We start from the raw sequence: 17582 nt of genomic DNA on the forward strand, positions 1-17582 counted from the left end.
CCGCGGGGACCCGGCCGGGGACGCGGGGCGCGGGGGCACTCCGGGGCCGCCCGGCCCGCCGACTCCCGTGCCCGGCCGGTCCGCCGCCGCCGCCGCCCGCCGCGCCCCGCCCGGCCCCCGGGGGCCTCCGCACCCCATGGCGGGGCCGCCCCGGGGCCCCCCGCCGCAGTGAAGCCCCGGCCGCGGCCCGGGATGCCGGCGCGGCCCCCCGCCCTGACGCAGCCGTAGCGCACAAAGCCCGCGGCCTTTGTCTCGGCCGCCCGGCCGGACACTCGGCGGGGGACGGGCACCGGCACGGGGACGCTCCGCCGGGGCCCCGCCGGCCATGTTTCCGCAGGGCCGGCATCCGGTGAGTAGCGGGGCGCCCCCCGCCCGGCCGGGCCCCACAAAGGCGGCCGCCGCGCGCGCCCCTCCCCAGCCCGGCGCCCCCCCGCTCACCCCGCCTGCCCCCCGCCCTGCGTGCCAGGCCCCCCACCAGCCCGGGCAGCCGGGGTTCAAGTTCACGGTGGCCGAGTCGTGCGACCGGATCAAAGACGAGTTCCAGTTCCTGCAGGCGCAGTACCACAGGTAGGGGCGAGGGGCGAGGGCCCCCACCCGGTGCCTTTTGCTTTGTTCCCCTCGGCCTCCCGCCTCCCGCCTCCCCCTCCCGCCACCACGAGGCCGAGCAGCCCCTCTGCCTCCAGCCCGGGAAGTTCGGGCTTGTCCCGGGACCCAGACTGCGGGGCGCTGCCGGCCGGGGCGGGCGGGGGCGGGGGCGGGCAGGGCTCTGAGGCTGACCCCCACCCACCCCGCAGCCTCAAGGTGGAGTACGACAAGCTGGCCAACGAGAAGACGGACATGCAGCGGCATTACGTGATGGTGAGACGTGTGTGCGCCTGTGTGTGAGTGAGTGTGTGCGTGTGTGTGTATGTGTGTGCGTGTGTGTGCATGCGTGTGTGCATGCGTGTGTGCAGGGGGTCCCTGGGCGCAGCCCCCGCTTCCCGGGGTCACCTGGAGGAGGACGGCGCAGGGCCTTCTCCGCTTTGCCCCTCTGCTGTGGCCCCAGCCGCCGGGGAGACAGCCCTGCGAGCGTTTGGAAAGTTTCTGGGAGCTGGCAGAGTGGGTCGTCCCGCCAAGGGGGTCTCTCTGGCTTCCCTGTTCCACTGCCCTCCCCGGGGACCCCCCCCCCCAAGCTGCTCAGGTGAGGGTGGGCCCCAGGGTGCCAGCCAGCCTGCTGTTTCCACGGTGAGGCCTGGGGCGGGCGGTGGTGACTCTCAGGGGAGCCCCTGGTGAACCCCGACTTGCTGGAACAGGCCCTGGGGTGTGGGGGGCAGGGCCAAGTGTCAGGTGAGCGTGTGTCCGTCCCGTCCCCCAACAGCCAGGGCCTGGAGCCTGTCAGTGACTGTCCCTCTGTCCCTCTTCCCCTGTCCTGTGCACGGCTCAGTACTACGAGATGTCCTATGGCCTCAACATCGAGATGCACAAGCAGGTAAGAGGCTCTGCTCAGCAGCTGGGCTGGGGACTGGCCAGCAGTGCCTCTGTCTGCCCGTCTGTCTGTCTGTCCCAGGAGCCTGGGGGCCTGGCCTTGCTGCAGGGGAGAGTGGAAGGGGACACTCGTGCCCCAGACGCTGGACAGACTACAGACGCCGGCCAGGCCGGGGTGGGGTTCCCCCAGGGAAGAGGGTGTGTGTGAACAGTCTGCCGTGAGACCTTCCCTGCGGAGGGCGGCAGTGCCATCACCGGGGTGGCCCCACGCCCGCCTGTCTTCCTGGCACTGCCGGCCGAGTGCCGGGGGCGGGCAGAGGGCGAGGCGCTGGCGGAGAGCCTGGGAGATCCTAGCCCGACCGGCCTGGCGGGTGCGGCCTCTGTGGCCAGCCTGCCCCATCACCCCGCGACGAGCCTCCTGCGGTCTGGGCGTCACGGAGGCCGCGGGGCTGGGAGAGGCTCGGCTGTGCCCGGTTTGGCCCGGCCCGCAGTGCGGGCAGACTTGGCGTGGCGGCCGGTCTTGCTGTGGGAGTGGCCCGTTCTTGTCTGGGACTCGGGGTGCTGGGGCAGGTGCCCTGGGTGCCGTCCCTCCCTCCGCCGGCCCCCGTGCCCAGCCTCTAGCGCGCTTTCTGTTGAGGTGGGGGATCCGGGTCCTCCCACGCGATTCCTCTCGGTTTCTGAGCCGACTTCCTCAGAGAGAGAGGTGGAGAGACAGCATAGAGCCTGGCTCGGACCCGGGGCTGGGAGCACACGGCAGACACCCGCTCCTGTGGGCTCTGCAGACCCCAGAGGCTCCCGTCTGCGGGTGGGATCTGCTGTTGCTGGGGCTGCCAGACACGCCCGCTCTGCTGCCGGGGGCGGAAAGGAGCGGGCTGCCCGCCCCGCCGTCTCCTCTCTCTTCCTAAAAAGACCAACTGGTCGGTCTGTTCAGAGAGAGGCCACAGTGTGGCGTCAGGGATCAAACTTGGGGCCTCCAGCCAGACGGGGCTCAGCGACTCCCCGCACCCCCTTGGAGTGGAGACCTGAGGGAGCCGCCAGAGGGCCGGTCGCCACGGCCACTCTGCCCTGGGTGTAGGGCTGCGGGGGTCTGGGGGGGGTCTCGGGTGGCGGCAGAGTGGAGGCTCCACCGAGGTGGGTGCTGCGGCCGCCGTGTCCACCGGGGGTTGGCTATACCCGGAGGAGGGTGCCGGGGGAGCCCCTGGCTCTGCGGAGACTGGGGAGAGGGCAGAGCGGAGCGGGGCGCCCGGTTGTGGGCGAGGGCAGGACCGCCCGGCAGAGCGGGGCCCTACGGGTGCCTGTGGCACAGCCCACGCTGACCCGGGCTGTGGTAGGGAGTGGCTGTGGGGGGCACGGGCGCTGGTCTGCACGGTCCTGCCCACTAGGCCGCTTCCTTCTGGGGGGCTGCCCTGACTGGAGAGGGACCCCCCCAGCACTTCCCTTTACTCAAGGTTCGTCTTCTGAGCCCTTGGTGGCCGGTGGCGTGGGGGCTTGAACCCGGGGCTTGGGGCCGGCTGGCACACTGCTCTGCTGGGGCTGAGCCCGGGGCCTGGGGCGTGCAAGCCCGGCTTCCCGGCCTGGAGACTCCCTGGTGTGAGAGCGGAGCCTCCCGGTCTTCCTGGACAGCCTTCAGTTAGGCCGTCGGCGTTTTCCGGCTGTCCGTGGTCACTGGGCCTCCGAGGCCATGAAGGCCCACCCACGTTGAGCTGACGGGCACCCCGGGAAACGCGGGGGCACCCTCGCGGCCCTGCCCAGCCTGCTCGTACGTTAATGGCGTCAGGTCCAGCCAGTGCTCCCCCCTTCCCTCCTCTCTCCCTGCCCTCCTCTCCCTCAGCCCTGCTTCCCGCCAGTATCCCTGGAGGCTTCTGGACGGATGGAGCCAGGGGTCCCCTCAGGCCAGCCCCCCTCTCCCACAGTGGGTGCTGGTGCTGGTGGGGGAGGGGCACAGAAGCCCTGAGTCCACACAGACTTATCCAGCCACAGGGGAAACTGAGGCACCATGGACTCTGACCCCACTCGGTCCCACTGAGCAGCCTCCTGGCCTCGTCTCTTGATCCATTTGAGAGAAGAGGGAGACAGGCAGAGGGGAGAGACAGCACGGCACGGCGCTGCCCACCAGCCACGGAGCTTCCCGTGGTGCTGGCCATCACGTGTGGTGCCAGGGCTCAAACCCAGGGCCTGTGGTGCGCAGCTCTGCAGGCTTGGGGATGATAGGGTGCCCTCCATATGAAGTCCCGAGGGGCTGGGCTTAGAGGCTTTGGGGTGCCTTGTTCAGTCCTGTCTTTTAGTTGTGAGGGGCCAGGGGTCAGTGACAGCCCCCCGAAGGTGGAAGGGCCTAGGGCTGTGAGCCCCCCGAGGTCCCCCACGTCCGTCTCCCAGAGCAGTCTCTCCAGCCCCACAGCTGGCGGCACTTGTCTCTGCTTCAGGATCCCCTGAGCTCAGCCCCCTGCCCCGTGCAGTCCCCCAGCCTGTCTGGGCTGTCCATGTTGGAGGGGTCGGGAGGTGTCTCCTTGTCCCTTGTCCTGTCTTCCCTGGAGAAGGGCACTGAATGTGGCTGGGCAGGAAGCCCCAGTTGCCCTGGAGAAGCTTCCGGGTCCCTTCTGCTCCAGGGGGCTCTGAGCCGGCTCCTGTGTCCGTGTGTCCAGTCCCGCATGCAGGGCCTCGCCTCAGCTCTTGCAGAAGCCTGACCCCACCGCCCTGGGCTCTGGTGCTGAGCTGACTGGAGGTGGCCTCCCCGGGGTCTCTGCCTGCACGTGGATGAGGGGAGCCCGTCCCTTTCCTGTGAAGCCAGGGCTGGGGTGCAGCCCCCCAACCCTCCTGAGGGGCCGGCTGGTGGCAGGAGTGGGCTGACAGCGTGGGGCTCAGGACAGGGCGGCCCATTGTCCCCGGGGAGGTGGCCCCTCGGTGTGGGGACTGGCAGGCCCAGCTGGGGGCGTCTGTGGTGAAGAGCGGCCTCACCCCAGGCTTGGGGGGCCAGTGTGGGATCCTCTGACCCCCGGGCCCCCACTTCCTCTGGGGCCTCTTCCCTTCCAGTTTCCTTTTGAAATCTGTGTCTCCCTCCCCCTCCTCCCTCGGGGGTGGGAGGATGTGGTCTGGGGGTTCAGCACCGCCCGAGACCTGGCTTCATCTCAGTTCTAGGAAACCAGAGCCCACTTGGCCCTGGCTGGAGGGGTGGCGGGGCTGGACCCAGGCCTCGGGGCCCCAGGCAGGAGACTCTGTCCCTGTGCTGTTCCGGCCCAGTTCCCTCGCTCGCTCATTGGAGACGAGTTGACTTAGCACGGGGCAGGGGAGGCAGCGCCTCACTCTTAGGTGCACGTGGTTCTGGGACCTGACCCGGAGCCTCGGGTGTGTGAGGTGAACTGCTGCAGCTGGGGGCGGGCTGCTCGGCAAGAAAGGGGAAGAGGGGCTGGGAGAGATGAGAAAGCCGAGATTTGGGGTCCTGTGAAAAGGGGAAGGGGCGGGTCTGCAGGCCCAGGAGGAGCAGGAAGTGTCCGGTCGGTGAGTCAGTGACCGCTGATTCTCAGGCTGCCCCTCTGGGGTGCCGGCCAGCACGCCCGCCTTCTCCCCACCCTGGCTGCGCACTCTAGGCCACATGAGCTCCCCCTGGTGCTGTGACACCCTTCAGATGGTGCCAGGGATTGAGTCTTGGCCTTGGTTGTACCTGGCACGCTTTGTCCAACCTTGTGGGCCTCTGCTTGGACGCCCCCCCCCCCAACTAGGGAGAAGGCCAGGGGTCTCCAGATACTTGCCTAAGGAGAACCTTCCTGGTTTTGCCTGCACTGAGCTGGGTGGGGGCCACCCCAGGGTTTCCCCGGGGGCTCTGAGCCCGCCTCGGGCCCTGCACCCAGACCCTGGTCCCCCCACCCACGGCTCCCCTGATTTCGCAGACAGAGATCGCCAAGAGACTCAACACCATCCTCGCCCAGATCATGCCCTTCCTGTCTCAGGAGGTGAGGCCCATGCACCCTTGGGTGGACTGGGGGGCAGGTGTCCTGGGAGGAGCTGCAGGAGCAAGGTGTGAGGGGCGGGGCAGAATGTAGGGGGCGGGGCAAGGCCCTCCACACCCTGGCTCCTGCTAGGCACCGCCCCATACGCTGTCACGCCCCCTCCCTCCCACAGCTTGCCCCGCCCCCTGCATTCTGCCCCACCCATCACGCCTTGCCCCGCCCCTCACGCCTTGCCCCGCCCCCTGCATTCTGCCCCACCGCTCCAGCACCAGCAGCAGGTGGCCCAGGCCGTGGAGCGCGCCAAGCAGGTGACAATGACTGAGCTGAACGCCATCATCGGGGTACGTGTCCTGTCTGCCCGCTGCACAGGGGCATTCTCGTTCTCGCTGCCTGTGTGCGGGGTAGGGGGACACCCAGAGCCTTGCCAGTTGGGCCCAGGGGCCGCTCAACTCATCAGGAATTGCCGGGGCCGGCACACACAACCCTATGCACGCTCGGCCTGGCTCTGCTGAAGGCCCGTGTCAGCCAGGCTGCTGTGGTGTCGGGGGCTGGGGGCATGGTGTCTGCGCTGGAGGCAAGAGCCCCAGCCTGCCCAACCTCCATGGGGCTCCCTGGGTGCTGTGCAGGGTGCTGAGAGAGGAGACACCCCACAGCCCTGCCCACCCTCCATAGGCTCCCTGGGTGCTGTGCCTGGTGCTGAGAGAGGAGAGACCCCACAGCCCTGCCCACCCTCCATGGGCTCCCTGGGTGCTGTGCCTGGTGCTGAGAGAGGAGACACCCCACAGCCCTGCCCACCCTCCATGGGCTCCCTGGGTGCTGTGCCTGGTGCTGAGAGAGGAGACACCCCACAGCCCTGCCCACCCTCCATGGGCTCCCTGGGTGCTGTGCAGGGTGCTGAGAGAGGAGAGACCCCACAGCCCTGCCCACCCTCCATGGGCTCCCTGGGTGCTGTGCAGGGTGCTGAGAGAGGAGAGACCCCACAGCCCTGCCCACCCTTCATGGGCTCCCTGGGTGCTGTGCAGGGTGCTGAGAGAGGAGAGACCCCATAGCCCTGCCCACCCTCCATGGGCTCCCTGGGTGCTGTGCAGGGTGCTGAGAGAGCAGACACCCCACAGCCCTGCCCACCCTCCATGGGCTCCTGGGTGCTGTGCCTGGTGCTGAGAGAGGAGACACCCACAGCCCTGCCCACCCTCCATGGGCTCCCTGGGTGCTGTGCCTGGTGCTGAGAGAGGAGAGACCCCACAGCCCTGCCCACCCTCCATGGGCTCCCTGGGTGCTGTGCCTGGTGCTGAGAGAGGAGAGACCCCACAGCCCTGCCCACCCTCCATGGGCTCCCTGGGTGCTGTCCCCCCACAGCAGTGTGACCCCAAGAATGGAGTCTGCCGTGAGCCGGGCTGGGCACAGCGTCAGGAGCGGGGCCTTGGGAGGGTGTCTCAGGCGCGCTCTCCCCACAGCAGCAGCAGCTCCAGGCTCAGCACCTCTCTCACGCCTCGCACGGCCCCCCGGTGCAGCTGCCCCCCCACCCGTCGGGCCTGCAGCCCCCTGGGCTCCCCCCGGTGACTGGAAGCAGCTCGGGGCTGCTGGCGCTCGGGCCCCTGGGTGGCCAGGCCCACCTGGCGGTCAAGGACGAGAAGAGCCACCACCACGAGCTGGACCACAGGGGTGAGGAGGGTGCGGGGCGTCTGCTGGCTCCCTCGGGCCCCTGCGCCCCAAGCGCCGGGTCGGAGTCCCGTGCTGTCCGCTGGGCTGTCTCCCGGCCGGAGAGGGGTGCGCGGGGCCGGGGGCCGGGACAGGCGGAGCAGCAGCCCGTTGGAGCAGAGCCTTTGCCGCGGCCCCCGGCCCCGACCCTGACCTTGCTCCTCTCTGTCTCTGCCCTGCCCTCGGGACCCTCTGCCCCGTCCCGCGCCGTCCAGAGAGAGAGTCCGGTGCGGTGAGTGTCGGGCCCCTTCGCGTCGGGGGGTGGGCGCGCTCCCCGCGAGAGGCCCCGTGGCTGCCCACGGCCCCCCGGCTCAGTCCCCCGCCCCCTCCCAGAACAACTCGGTGTCACCGGCTGAGAGCCTGCGCGCCAGCGAGAAGCACCGCAGCCCTGCGGACTACAGCCTGGACGCCAAGAAGCGCAGGGCCGAGGACGGGCCGGGGCTGGGCCACTACGTGAGTGGGGCGGGGCCGGGGCGGGGCCACGACGTGAGTGTGGCGGGGCCACCCGAGTCCTCTAGTGAGCGGCTAGGGGGCAGGGCAGAGGTCTCCCGTGCGCTGCTCCCCTCACGGGACCCTTGGCGTGCTGGGCCGGGCCCTGGCAGGGCTGGAGCACCCCGTGATTGTCCTGTCTGCTGCATGCCCGGGGGCTGCCCGCGGGGACGGGGACGGGGAGGGGTCGGGCCTGTCTGTGGGGGTGGCCTTGGCGCCTGCCCCTCATGGCTCCCCCCTGCAGGACAGTGACGGGGACAAGAGTGACGACCTGGTGGTGGACGTGTCCAACGAGGTGAGGACCTACACGCAGCCCGGGGTCACCCGCTTCGGGGCCCAGCCCAGCCTCAGCTGTGGCCCACGGCGGTGCCATGGTGCCTGGGCACCCACCCACCCGTCCCCCGTGTCTTCCAGGACCCCGCCACGCCCAGGGCCAGCCCTGCCCACTCCCCCCCAGAGAACGGGCTGGACAAGGTGCGGGGGCTGAAGAGGGACGCGCCCCCCAGCCCCGCCTCGGTGGCCTCCTCCAGCAGCACCCAGTCCTCCAAGACCAAAGACCTCGGTCATGTGCGTGGGAGCGGGGGCTGCGGGTGGGTGAGGGACAGAAGGCCCCAGAGGCCAGGGCCCCATCCAGCCTGGGGTCTCTCACCAGGCCAGTGCCCGTCCTCAGCCTCGCTCGGGCAGGAGGGAGAGAGGCAGAGACGCCGGCACCTCAGCAGTCCTGGGGCGTCAGGGCTCACACGGCATGGCCTCGGTCTTGCTCTGGTGCAGCTGAACCTTTAAAAAACAGACCCATAAAAGAAAGGGAAGCAGGAGCCTTGGGCCGGGTGCAGGCTCATCTGGTAGAGTGCATGCCTGCTGTGTGTGTCAAGATCCAGGCTCGAGCCCCAGCGCCACATGGGAGCGCCATGCATGCACCAGGGGGAGCTCCACGCACAGGGGGCGGTGCTGCCCTGCTTCCTCCCCACCCACGTCTCTGTAGAATTGGAGAAAAGGAGCGGGTCCGCCAGGAGAGGACAACTCGGGGTACTGGTGCCCGCTGGGTCATCTGGGGTCCCTGGGCCGTCCCTGTCTGGTCCTCATGCCCCTGGTCCCCGCGTCCCCTTGCAGATTGACAAGTCCTCCACCCCCGGACTCAAGTCCAGCACACCCACCCCGAGGAGCGACGCACCCACCCCAGGCACCAGCAGCATCCCGGGGCTCCGGGCCGGGCCGGGCAAGCCTGTGGGCGTGGACCCCATCGGTAGGGGGAGCCGCAGGGTGGGGCCGAGCAGGCAGAGAGTGGGGCCCCGCAAGCTAGGTCAACTCAGGTGGGCTCCCTGGAGGAGGTGGATGGGCAGGGCACAGGGAGGCAACGGGAGGTGGCGTGCCCCCCTGTAGCCCCCGGTAGGCTCAGCCCGAGCCGGCCGGAAAAGGCTGACGCGCCCCCGCCCCGCAGCCTCGGCCCTGCGCACGCCTCTGTCCCTCGCCAGCTCGTACGCCGCCCCCTTCGCCATGCTGGGCCACCACGAGATGAACGGCTCCCTGGCCAGTCCCAGCGCCTATGCCGGCCTGCACGGCCTCCCGCCCCAGATGACCGCGGCCGCCTATGGCCGGGCGCCCATGGTGAGCTGCCTGCCTGCTGCTGCCGTACACGCCTGCTGGGGCCCACCCCTCGGTGCTGGGCGGCAAGGCTCCGGGTTCGAGCCACAGCTGGCCCGGGAAGCCCAGGGGTGGTGGTGGGGCAGAGCCAGGCGATCTCTCGCTCCCTCGCTGTTAGAGACAGGCCCAGAGACGAGTCAGCCGGGAAGGCACGCTCCTTACCCCGCTCGGATCCTGGGTTCGAGCCCCTCATCCATGGAGCTCATCTGTGCAGAGAGCCCACGGGGCTGGGCTGGGCTGCCCCCACCCTACTTCTCTGCACCCCATGAGTTCCCTCCCAGGACTGGTCCTGCCCTGTGGAGGGGACCCCCGTGACAGTCAGAGGCCCCTCCTGAGCCCCTGCTCTTCCCTTCAGGTGGGGTTCGACCCTCATCCCCCCATGCGAGCCACGGCCCTGCCCCCCAGCCTCACCTCCATCCCGGGGGGAAAGCCGTAAGTTCTGGGGCAGGAGCAGAGTTCTGGGGACTCCCCAGGAGGGGGTGTGTGTTGGGGTGTCCCCAAGTTTAGGGGTCCTAAGGGGGGAATCTTAGGAGTTGTTTGCAGGGGGAAGGGTCCTTGAGTTGTTTTCAGGGGGAGGGTCCTGGGTATGTGCAGGGAGGGGCCCAGGTATGTGCAGGCAGGGTCCCGGGTGTTTGCAGGCAGGGTCCTAGAGGTGTTTGCAGGGAGGGTCCCAGGCACCCATCGGCCCCCTCCCCCGCCCCAGTGCCTACTCCTTCCACGTGGCGGCCGATGGGCAGATGCAGCCGGTGCCTTTCCCGCACGACGCCCTGGCGGGCCCTGGCATCCCGCGGCACGCGCGGCAGGTGAGCACGCTGGCCCACGGCGAGGTGGTGTGCGCCGTCACCATCAGCGACCCCACGCGCCACGTGTACACCGGTGGCAAGGGCTGCGTCAAGATCTGGGACATCAGCCAGCCGGGCAGCAAGAGCCCCGTGTCCCAGCTCGACTGCCTGGTAGGCGGTGGCCGGTGCCTGGGGCGGCGTGGGGGGGGCGGGAGGGTCCCGGGCGGCCGCCCTCAGCCCCCGCCCGCCCGCAGAACCGGGACAACTACATCCGCTCCTGCAAGCTGCTGGCGGACGCGCGCACGCTCATCGTGGGCGGCGAGGCCAGCACGCTGACCATCTGGGACCTGGCCTGCCCCACGCCCCGCATCAAGGCCGAGCTGACGTCCTCGGCGCCCGCCTGCTACGCGCTGGCCATCAGCCCCGACGCCAAGGTCTGCTTCTCCTGCTGCAGCGACGGCAACATCGCCGTGTGGGACCTGCACAACCAGGCGCTCGTGCGGTGAGTGGGCGGGGCTGCGGGTGGGACTGGTGGGCGGGGCTGCGGGTGGGACTGGTGGGCGGGGCTGTGGGGTTGTGGGCGGGGCTGCGGGTGGGACTGATGAGTGAGGTGGGCGGGGCTGCGGGCAGTGGGCGGGGCCTCGGCCTGCCAGCGTCTAGGCTCAGTGGAGGGAGGTTTAGGCGCCCGATCCCGGGGCCGCCCAGGTGCTGAGACCTGGCCTCAGTGGGGCGGTGCTGGACAACCCGGCCCCCGCCCGCAGGCAGTTTCAGGGCCACACGGACGGCGCCAGCTGCATCGACATCTCCCACGACGGCACGAAGCTGTGGACCGGCGGGCTGGACAACACCGTGCGCTCCTGGGACCTGCGCGAGGGCCGCCAGCTACAGCAGCACGACTTCACCTCACAGGTGGGCCAGGGGCTCGCGGGGGACACCCGGGAGGGCTTCCGGGGGTGGGGGGGCGGCGGCAGGGACGTACGTGGAGGTGCGGGCCTCTGGCCGGGCCGCCCCAGCGAACCCCCTCCGCCCCCCAGATCTTCTCGCTGGGCTACTGCCCGACCGGGGACTGGCTGGCGGTGGGCATGGAGAGCAGCAACGTGGAGGTTCTGCACCACAGCAAGCCTGACAAGTACCAGCTGCACCTGCATGACAGCTGCGTGCTGTCGCTCAAGTTCGCCTCCTGCGGTGAGGGCTGCGGGGTCTCCCAGCCGGCTGCGGGGGGCTGCTCCGGGTCTCCCTGCTCCGGCTGCTTCTGTCAGCCGAGCTGTCCCCGTCCTGCCACACTGACCCCCAGACACACACTGTCCCCCAGACGCACACTGTCCCCCAGACGCACACTGTCCCCCAGACGCACACTGTCCCCCAGACGCATAGTTCCCCAGACGCACACTGTCCCCCAGACCCACACTGTCCCCCAGACACACACTGACCCCCAGACACACACTGTCCACCAGACACACACTGTCCACCAGACACAGTCCCCCAGACGCACACTGTCCCCCAGACGCACAGTCCCCCAGACCCACACTGTCCCCCAGACACACACTGTCCCCCAGACCCACACTGTCCCCCAGACACACACTGTCCCCCAGACACACACTGACCCCCAGACACACACTGACCCCCCAGACACACACTGTCCCCCAGACACACACTGTCCCCCAGACACACTGTCCCTCAGACCCAGCCTTCAACAAAACCCAGCAGGGACAGAGACAGTCACCCACAATCACCCAGCCACCATGTGCTGGCCTCGACCATCCTCTGGCCCCGGCCACACGTCTACTGGCTGCCCCTCTCCTCCCTCCTGTCTGTCCCTCTCCTCCCTCCTGTCTGTCCCTCCATCCGTCTGTCCCTGGACGTGTGCAGGTAGCTGGGCTGAGGGTCACCTTGTGTCCTGCAGGGAAGTGGTTTGTGAGCACCGGTAAGGACAACCTGCTCAATGCGTGGAGGACGCCCTACGGGGCCAGCATCTTCCAGGTGCGGGGACGGGGGGAGGGGGGGCGCAGCATCTTCCAGGTGGGATGGGGGGCAGCATCTTCCAGGGGCCACGGGGGAGAGGAGGTCCTGGGTTACCACTTGGGGGGGTCCAGACGGGCAGCTCCCCGGCACGGCATGGGAACCAGCTGCTGCCCCGTCCGTCCCTGGGCAGGGTGGTGACACGGGGCTCCTGGCAGGTTCTGGAGGGAGGGGCTGGTGGGTGGCTTTGGGTGCTGGCTTGCCGGCTGGGTGCTATCCACGGGGGTGGGGGGTGGGCGAAGGTGCTGGGCCCCAGCCATGCCTGTGGGTGGGCTCCAGGCCCGGCACCACGGCAGCGGCAGAAGCTGTGCTGCTGGGGCCTCACACTCGAGGCCTCGGGGCTGCGCGGAGCTAAGAGCCAGAGACGGACGGCCTTTGGGTTTAACGGGCAGAGCGCCTGTGAGCCGTCTCCCTGCCACCCTTGGGTGCATTGCGGGGGTTGGGGTTTTGGGGCAGTGCCCCCACCCCACGCGGAGGGAGGTGGGATCACTGGCCGCTGGTGAGACACTGCCCTCCCCAGTCCAAGGAGTCGTCCTCTGTGCTGAGCTGTGACATTTCTGCGGATGACAAGTACATCGTCACCGGCTCTGGGGACAAGAAGGCCACCGTGTACGAGGTCATCTACTGAGCAAGAGCTCGGCGGGCGTCATGTCTGAGGACGGGGGCTGAGCCCACTGGCCCGGGGACACTGGAGTGGACCCCTGTGCTTGGTGGGGCCGCACTGACTTGTGAAAATGTACATACGCCTGGCCAGGTGCGGCCACCTGGGCGGCCGGAGTCTCACCTGCTGTTACCTGTCACCCACAGGTGTCCCCCCACAAGCATCGGGCCGGGGCGCAGGGAGATGTGGGTGCAGGAGGGGCCAGCAGGACCCCTGAAGGACTCTGTCCCCTTGTGGACTTGGACTTGGGGTGGACAGAACCAAGACCGGCCGGGTCCTGTGGGGCCCCTCCCCATCTGTCTCCTCAGCCTCCGCCTCTCTACCGACATGTTTCTGTGGGGCGCAGCTGGTGTGGGGGCGCCCCCGAGAGGGAGGGCAGGATGGCTACTCAGCTCAGGGAGCCACAGGCTGGCTGACCCGGGGTGCTTCTTCCTTTTCTAATCTGAATAAAGAACAGCGGCCATGTCTTTTCTACAGCCCGAGCTCCCCTCTCTTCCTGGGGGCGTGTCCTGCCTGCAGAGTCAGGGGGCCCACACCCAGGCAGGAAGGGGGCCGGGGGCTGTCTCAGCCGCACTTGGCCAGGTGCCTCCTGATCTTCCCTTTGTTGGCGGGAAGCAGCCTCGGTGGCCGTGGCTGAGGGGACGATGTGTGCAGTGGGTCTTCTGGGGAGAGTGTAGGGGGCACCGTAGCACTCCCCCCCCCCCCTTGTCACCGAGTTGAGGCTCTGTCCACAGGGCCGAGGGCTGGAGGAAGTGGATTCTTACAGGAGAGAGAATGCACACTGGTTGTAACGAGCTGTTTTATATTTTTTAAAGTTCCTATTTAAAGGTTGGCGTGACTGTCGTGTTTTAAACCCCCCCTCCCACAAGCTCAGGGCCTCCTCACTGTGTGTCCTCAGCCCTGCCAGACCCAGGCCCTCGGATGACACCCGCCCCAGCTGCGTGGTGGGTGGCTGGTGTGTTTGAGTGGGGTTTGCAGGAGGGGATGGGGCGCGGGCTGAGTGGGGTTTAATGTCAGGAGCATCCTGGAGCCTGGGTCAGCCCCTGCGAGAGAGGAGGCCACACTTATGTTCTGTTCTGTTACCAGATGAGAGAGGGAGCCGCCTGGCAGGCTGAGCCTGGGGGGCGAGGCAAGGTGTGTGCTCTACCCAGTAAGCTCTGGGTGGGGGACGGATGTTCATGGACTTGCCCCAGGGCCTGAGCCTGGCAGTGGCTTCGGCAGCATCACTGCAGCTGGTGGCACCAGGTCCACTGTCTAGGGCGGGCATCCTCAGGTCAGCTGGGGACGCCTGCAGCCTGGGAATGCCCCCTGCCAGGCCCCGCCCACTGACTGCCAAGCCTGCACCAAGCCCCGCCCACTGGGCGCTTAGGCCCTGCCCAGCCTGCACCAAGCCCCGCCCACTTGGTGCTCAGGCCCTGCCCAGCCTGCACCAAGCCCCGCCCACTGGGCGCTCAGGCCCTGCCCAGCCTGCACCCATGTGCTCCCCACTTTGGATCCTGTTCTGCCCACTGCAGCTCCAGACCACCCAGGGAGTCTCCCCTATTCCTGCCCCTCTCCCCACTCCCCTCCCCATTCCCCCAGGTCAGTGTAAACCGTCCTGCTCCATTAACCGCTGGCCGGCAGCTATTAACAGAGTCTCGATCAATTTCTCCAGCAGGACGGCTGCTGCCCAGGAATTTAATGGAATCACGGAGTCATTTTTCATGGGGGAGGGGGCGGGAATGCCTGATGCCCAGGTCGGTGTGCCCTCCCCCAACTGTCCCCTGCGGGGAGCATGTGCCCTCAGCCATCCATGGGGGGGTAGAAGAAGGGGGGGAGGTGTCCCTGAATAAACAAGCAAGGGAAGGAAGGAAGATGAGAGAAAGCAGAAACAGGAGGAGGAGCAGCAGCAGCCCGCCTGGCACCCGCGCCTGAGGGGCCCAGTGTGGCCGGTCCCTGGCTTCCCTGGCACAGCACAGTGAACCCGGGTCCTTGTGCGCTGGCCGTGTGCACCGACACCCGGCCCCTGAAACAGTTTTTATGCCAGCAAGAATAGTTCTCCCGTTTTTTATTTCTTGAGAGCAATGTTTTGTCCATGAAGCCACCTCCCAGGTCACTGTAGCTTTTTTTTTTTTGTAGCAAGTAACGGGATGACACCTGCAGCCCTGTTCCTGCAGCCCCCCCCCACACACACACACACAGGTGGGGAGCAGGGGCTTGAACCCAGGGCCCCGGAAATGGTGCTGTGAGCTCTCACTGGGGAGCCGGCACCCAGCCCTTTGTTGTCCTGAACCCTCTACCTTGGCCGGACGTCCTTTCACATTCTTCTGTCCCCTTCAGAAGGTGCGTTGCCTGTCAGGTGGGATTCCCATGCACACCTGTTTGGTCTGGGCTTCTTTGCTGCTGGAAACATCTCTGAGATGAACTGCACTGCCCACTGGGCATTTAGCCCCCGCCCAGCCAGGACCAAGCCCCGCCCACTGGGTGCTCAGGCCCCGCCCAGCCAGGACCCAAGCCCCGCCCGCTGGGTGCGCAGGCCCCGCCCAGCCAGGACCCAGGCACCGCCCACTGGGCACTCGGGCCCCGCCCAGTCAGGACCCAAGCCCCGCCCCCACAGCCGCCTGCTTCCTCTCCCTGGGTCTAGGAATCTGGAGGACTCCTCCCCACACTGCACATTGGGGCTGCTTGGACAATGTGGCATTTGCCAGTGAGGATGGCCCTTGGAGAGCCGTCGGGCTCTGAGTTTGTCCCCCTTCTTGGCGTGGGATGCGGCCCCCTGCATAGGCCAGCTGAGGCTCTGCAGGGGACAGTGACGGGCGGCTGTCAGTCACCAGCCCCAGGAGGGAGGTCACTGTGACTCAGCCTTAACCAAGCCAGCAGCCTCTTCGGTCACGTCAGACGGTCGAGACCCAGAGGGTCCAGGGTCCCAGGGCCAGGAGAAATCGCTCTTTGTTTGAAGCCCAGAAGGTGGTTTTGTTTGTTTGTTTGTTTGTTTTTAACTGGGAGGACTAATCATGGTTTACAGTAAATACAGTTGGTCCATTTGTAAAATTTCTCAGTTTTCTGCAAAACACTCTACCCCCACCCCACCTAGGCCCTCCTCCACCATCAGCACCAGGACCTGAGAGTAACCCCCAACCCGAGTCCTTTACTTTGGTGCAAGACAAGAAACCCAGTCCACGTTCTGCTTTGTGCTTCTCCTGTTTTTCTTTCTCACTCCTTGAGATCATCCCATCTTCATCCTTCTCTTTCTGGCTGATCTCACTTCACAGGATTCCTTCAAGCTTCATCCAAGATGAGGTGAAGAAGGTGAATTCACCATTTTTCACAGCTGAGTAGTATTCCATTGTGTATCTAGACCACAGCTTGCTCAGCCACTCATCTGTTGCTGGACACCTGGGTTGCTTCCAGGTTTTGGCTATTACACATTGCGCTGCTGTGAACACATATCTTTTGGACAGGTGTGTTGGGCTCCTTAGGGTATATCCCCCGAGAGGAGTTGCACCAAGTTTTGGTGGGCTTGATGGCCCAGCTGGAAAGAAGCCTGTGTGAGCCCCACAGCGCCGGGGCTGAGCTCAGGAGCAAAGTGTTTGAGAAGCAGGGCAGAGACGCAGGCCCTGGGTGAGGTCGCCTTTGCCTGTGGTACCGCCAGGTCCTCAGCTGAGAAAGACAATGGGGTCTCTGCTTTGGGGCAGCCAGCTATGAACCAGGAGACAGTGCAGTTGGGCTTTATCCTGACCTCACGCGGGACGGAGATGGTGAGTCAGGAGCAGCAGCAGGCCCTGTCCCCTGCTCTGCTTCCTGCCCCCTGCCTCCTGCCCTCTGCCCCTGCCCTCTGCCTCCTGCCCTCTGCCCCTGCCCTCTGCCTCCTGCCCTCTGCCCCTGCCCTCTGCCTCCTGCCCTCTGCCCCCTGCCCTCTGCCTCCTGCCCCTGCCCTCTGCCCTCTGCCTTCTGCCCTCTGCCCCTGCCCTCTGCCTCCTGCCCTCTGCCTCCTGCCCTCTGCCTCCTGCCCTCTGCCTCCTGCCCTCTGCCCCCGTCCCCTGCTCTCTGTCCCTGTCCCTGTGCCCCATGCACTGTCCCCATCTCTGCCCTCTGTCCCCATTACAGGGCTCTGTCCCCAGCACTGCCTCCTCCCTTGAACATCCTCATCTCTGGGAGACCCCGGCTGCTTCCAGTCTGCAGGGCCGTGGGGCCTCTGGGGAGGCAGAGGGGTGCACCATCCTGGGCGTGCTCCATCCTGCTAAGACGCCCGGCCCGGCCCTGCCCCACACCCAGGACACTCCCCCCCCCCATGTCAGGTCAGGCCAGCAGGATGCAGCTGAGGGAGGAGCCTGTTCTGTCTGCAGGAGCTGCCTCTGTGGTTCCCCTCAGGCTCTGGGCTTCCTCAGAGAGGGATGGAGATCTCACCGGGGCCTCACACCCCAAATCCTTTGATGCTCAACCTAGGGCATGTGGCCAGCTCTGGAGGCCACGGTTTCTGCCTGAGCTCAGGCAGAAAGTCCTGGGATGGGGTTCCCAGGCATATAGACAGACACCCCCAGGCTGGAATGCAGGAAACTTTATTCTGAGGGTGGGGGCGTCTCACAGGCTGGCCTGTTCTTCACCACAGGTAGGCCCTGCCTCTCACCTGCCCGGCACACCTGCCTGTCAGGAGCCCCCGCCCCCCATATTTTCTGGTCCAGCCTCTTGAAGACCCTGGACAAAGACAAGAACAGTCAAGGCCAGAGGGCAGAGGGCATAGGGCACAGTTCAGGTCAAAGGGCTGGGTGAGCAAGCTCCAACCCCCAGCCTCCGTCAACACCAGGGGTGAAGTTTGGGTGAGCAAGAGCAGCCCCGGGCTTCAGAGAGGCTGGCGCCAGGCTGGAGCAGACCCACACGCGGGACTTGTGTGTCTGAGGCCTCGGG

General features: G+C 67.3%; 1 protein-coding gene across 2 annotated transcripts; it reads left to right on the top strand.

Moving 5' to 3' along the window:
• Positions 1-217: 217 nt before the first annotated feature.
• Positions 218-13174, top strand: TLE3 (TLE family member 3, transcriptional corepressor). Of its 2 annotated transcripts, none has more exons than XM_060175703.1 (20): positions 218-349; positions 467-567; positions 795-858; positions 1424-1468; positions 5349-5411; positions 5675-5749; positions 6863-7070; positions 7322-7338; positions 7440-7559; positions 7840-7890; positions 8010-8162; positions 8706-8838; positions 9034-9200; positions 9592-9668; positions 9940-10189; positions 10273-10520; positions 10780-10927; positions 11053-11203; positions 11922-11998; positions 12558-13174. In XM_060175703.1, the coding sequence occupies exons 1-20, from the start codon at positions 326-328 to the stop codon at positions 12663-12665; spliced, it is 2280 nt and encodes a 759-aa protein (XP_060031686.1). In that variant the 5' UTR covers positions 218-325; the 3' UTR covers positions 12666-13174. The 2 variants fall into 2 exon arrangements, with proteins under 2 accessions (XP_060031686.1, XP_060031687.1); XM_060175704.1 differs by having other exon boundaries at positions 6866-7070.
• Positions 13175-17582: the final 4408 nt, after the last annotated feature.

The sequence above is a fragment of the Erinaceus europaeus genome, chromosome 16 (assembly GCF_950295315.1).
Source record: "Erinaceus europaeus chromosome 16, mEriEur2.1, whole genome shotgun sequence".
NCBI lineage: Eukaryota > Metazoa > Chordata > Mammalia > Eulipotyphla > Erinaceidae > Erinaceus > Erinaceus europaeus.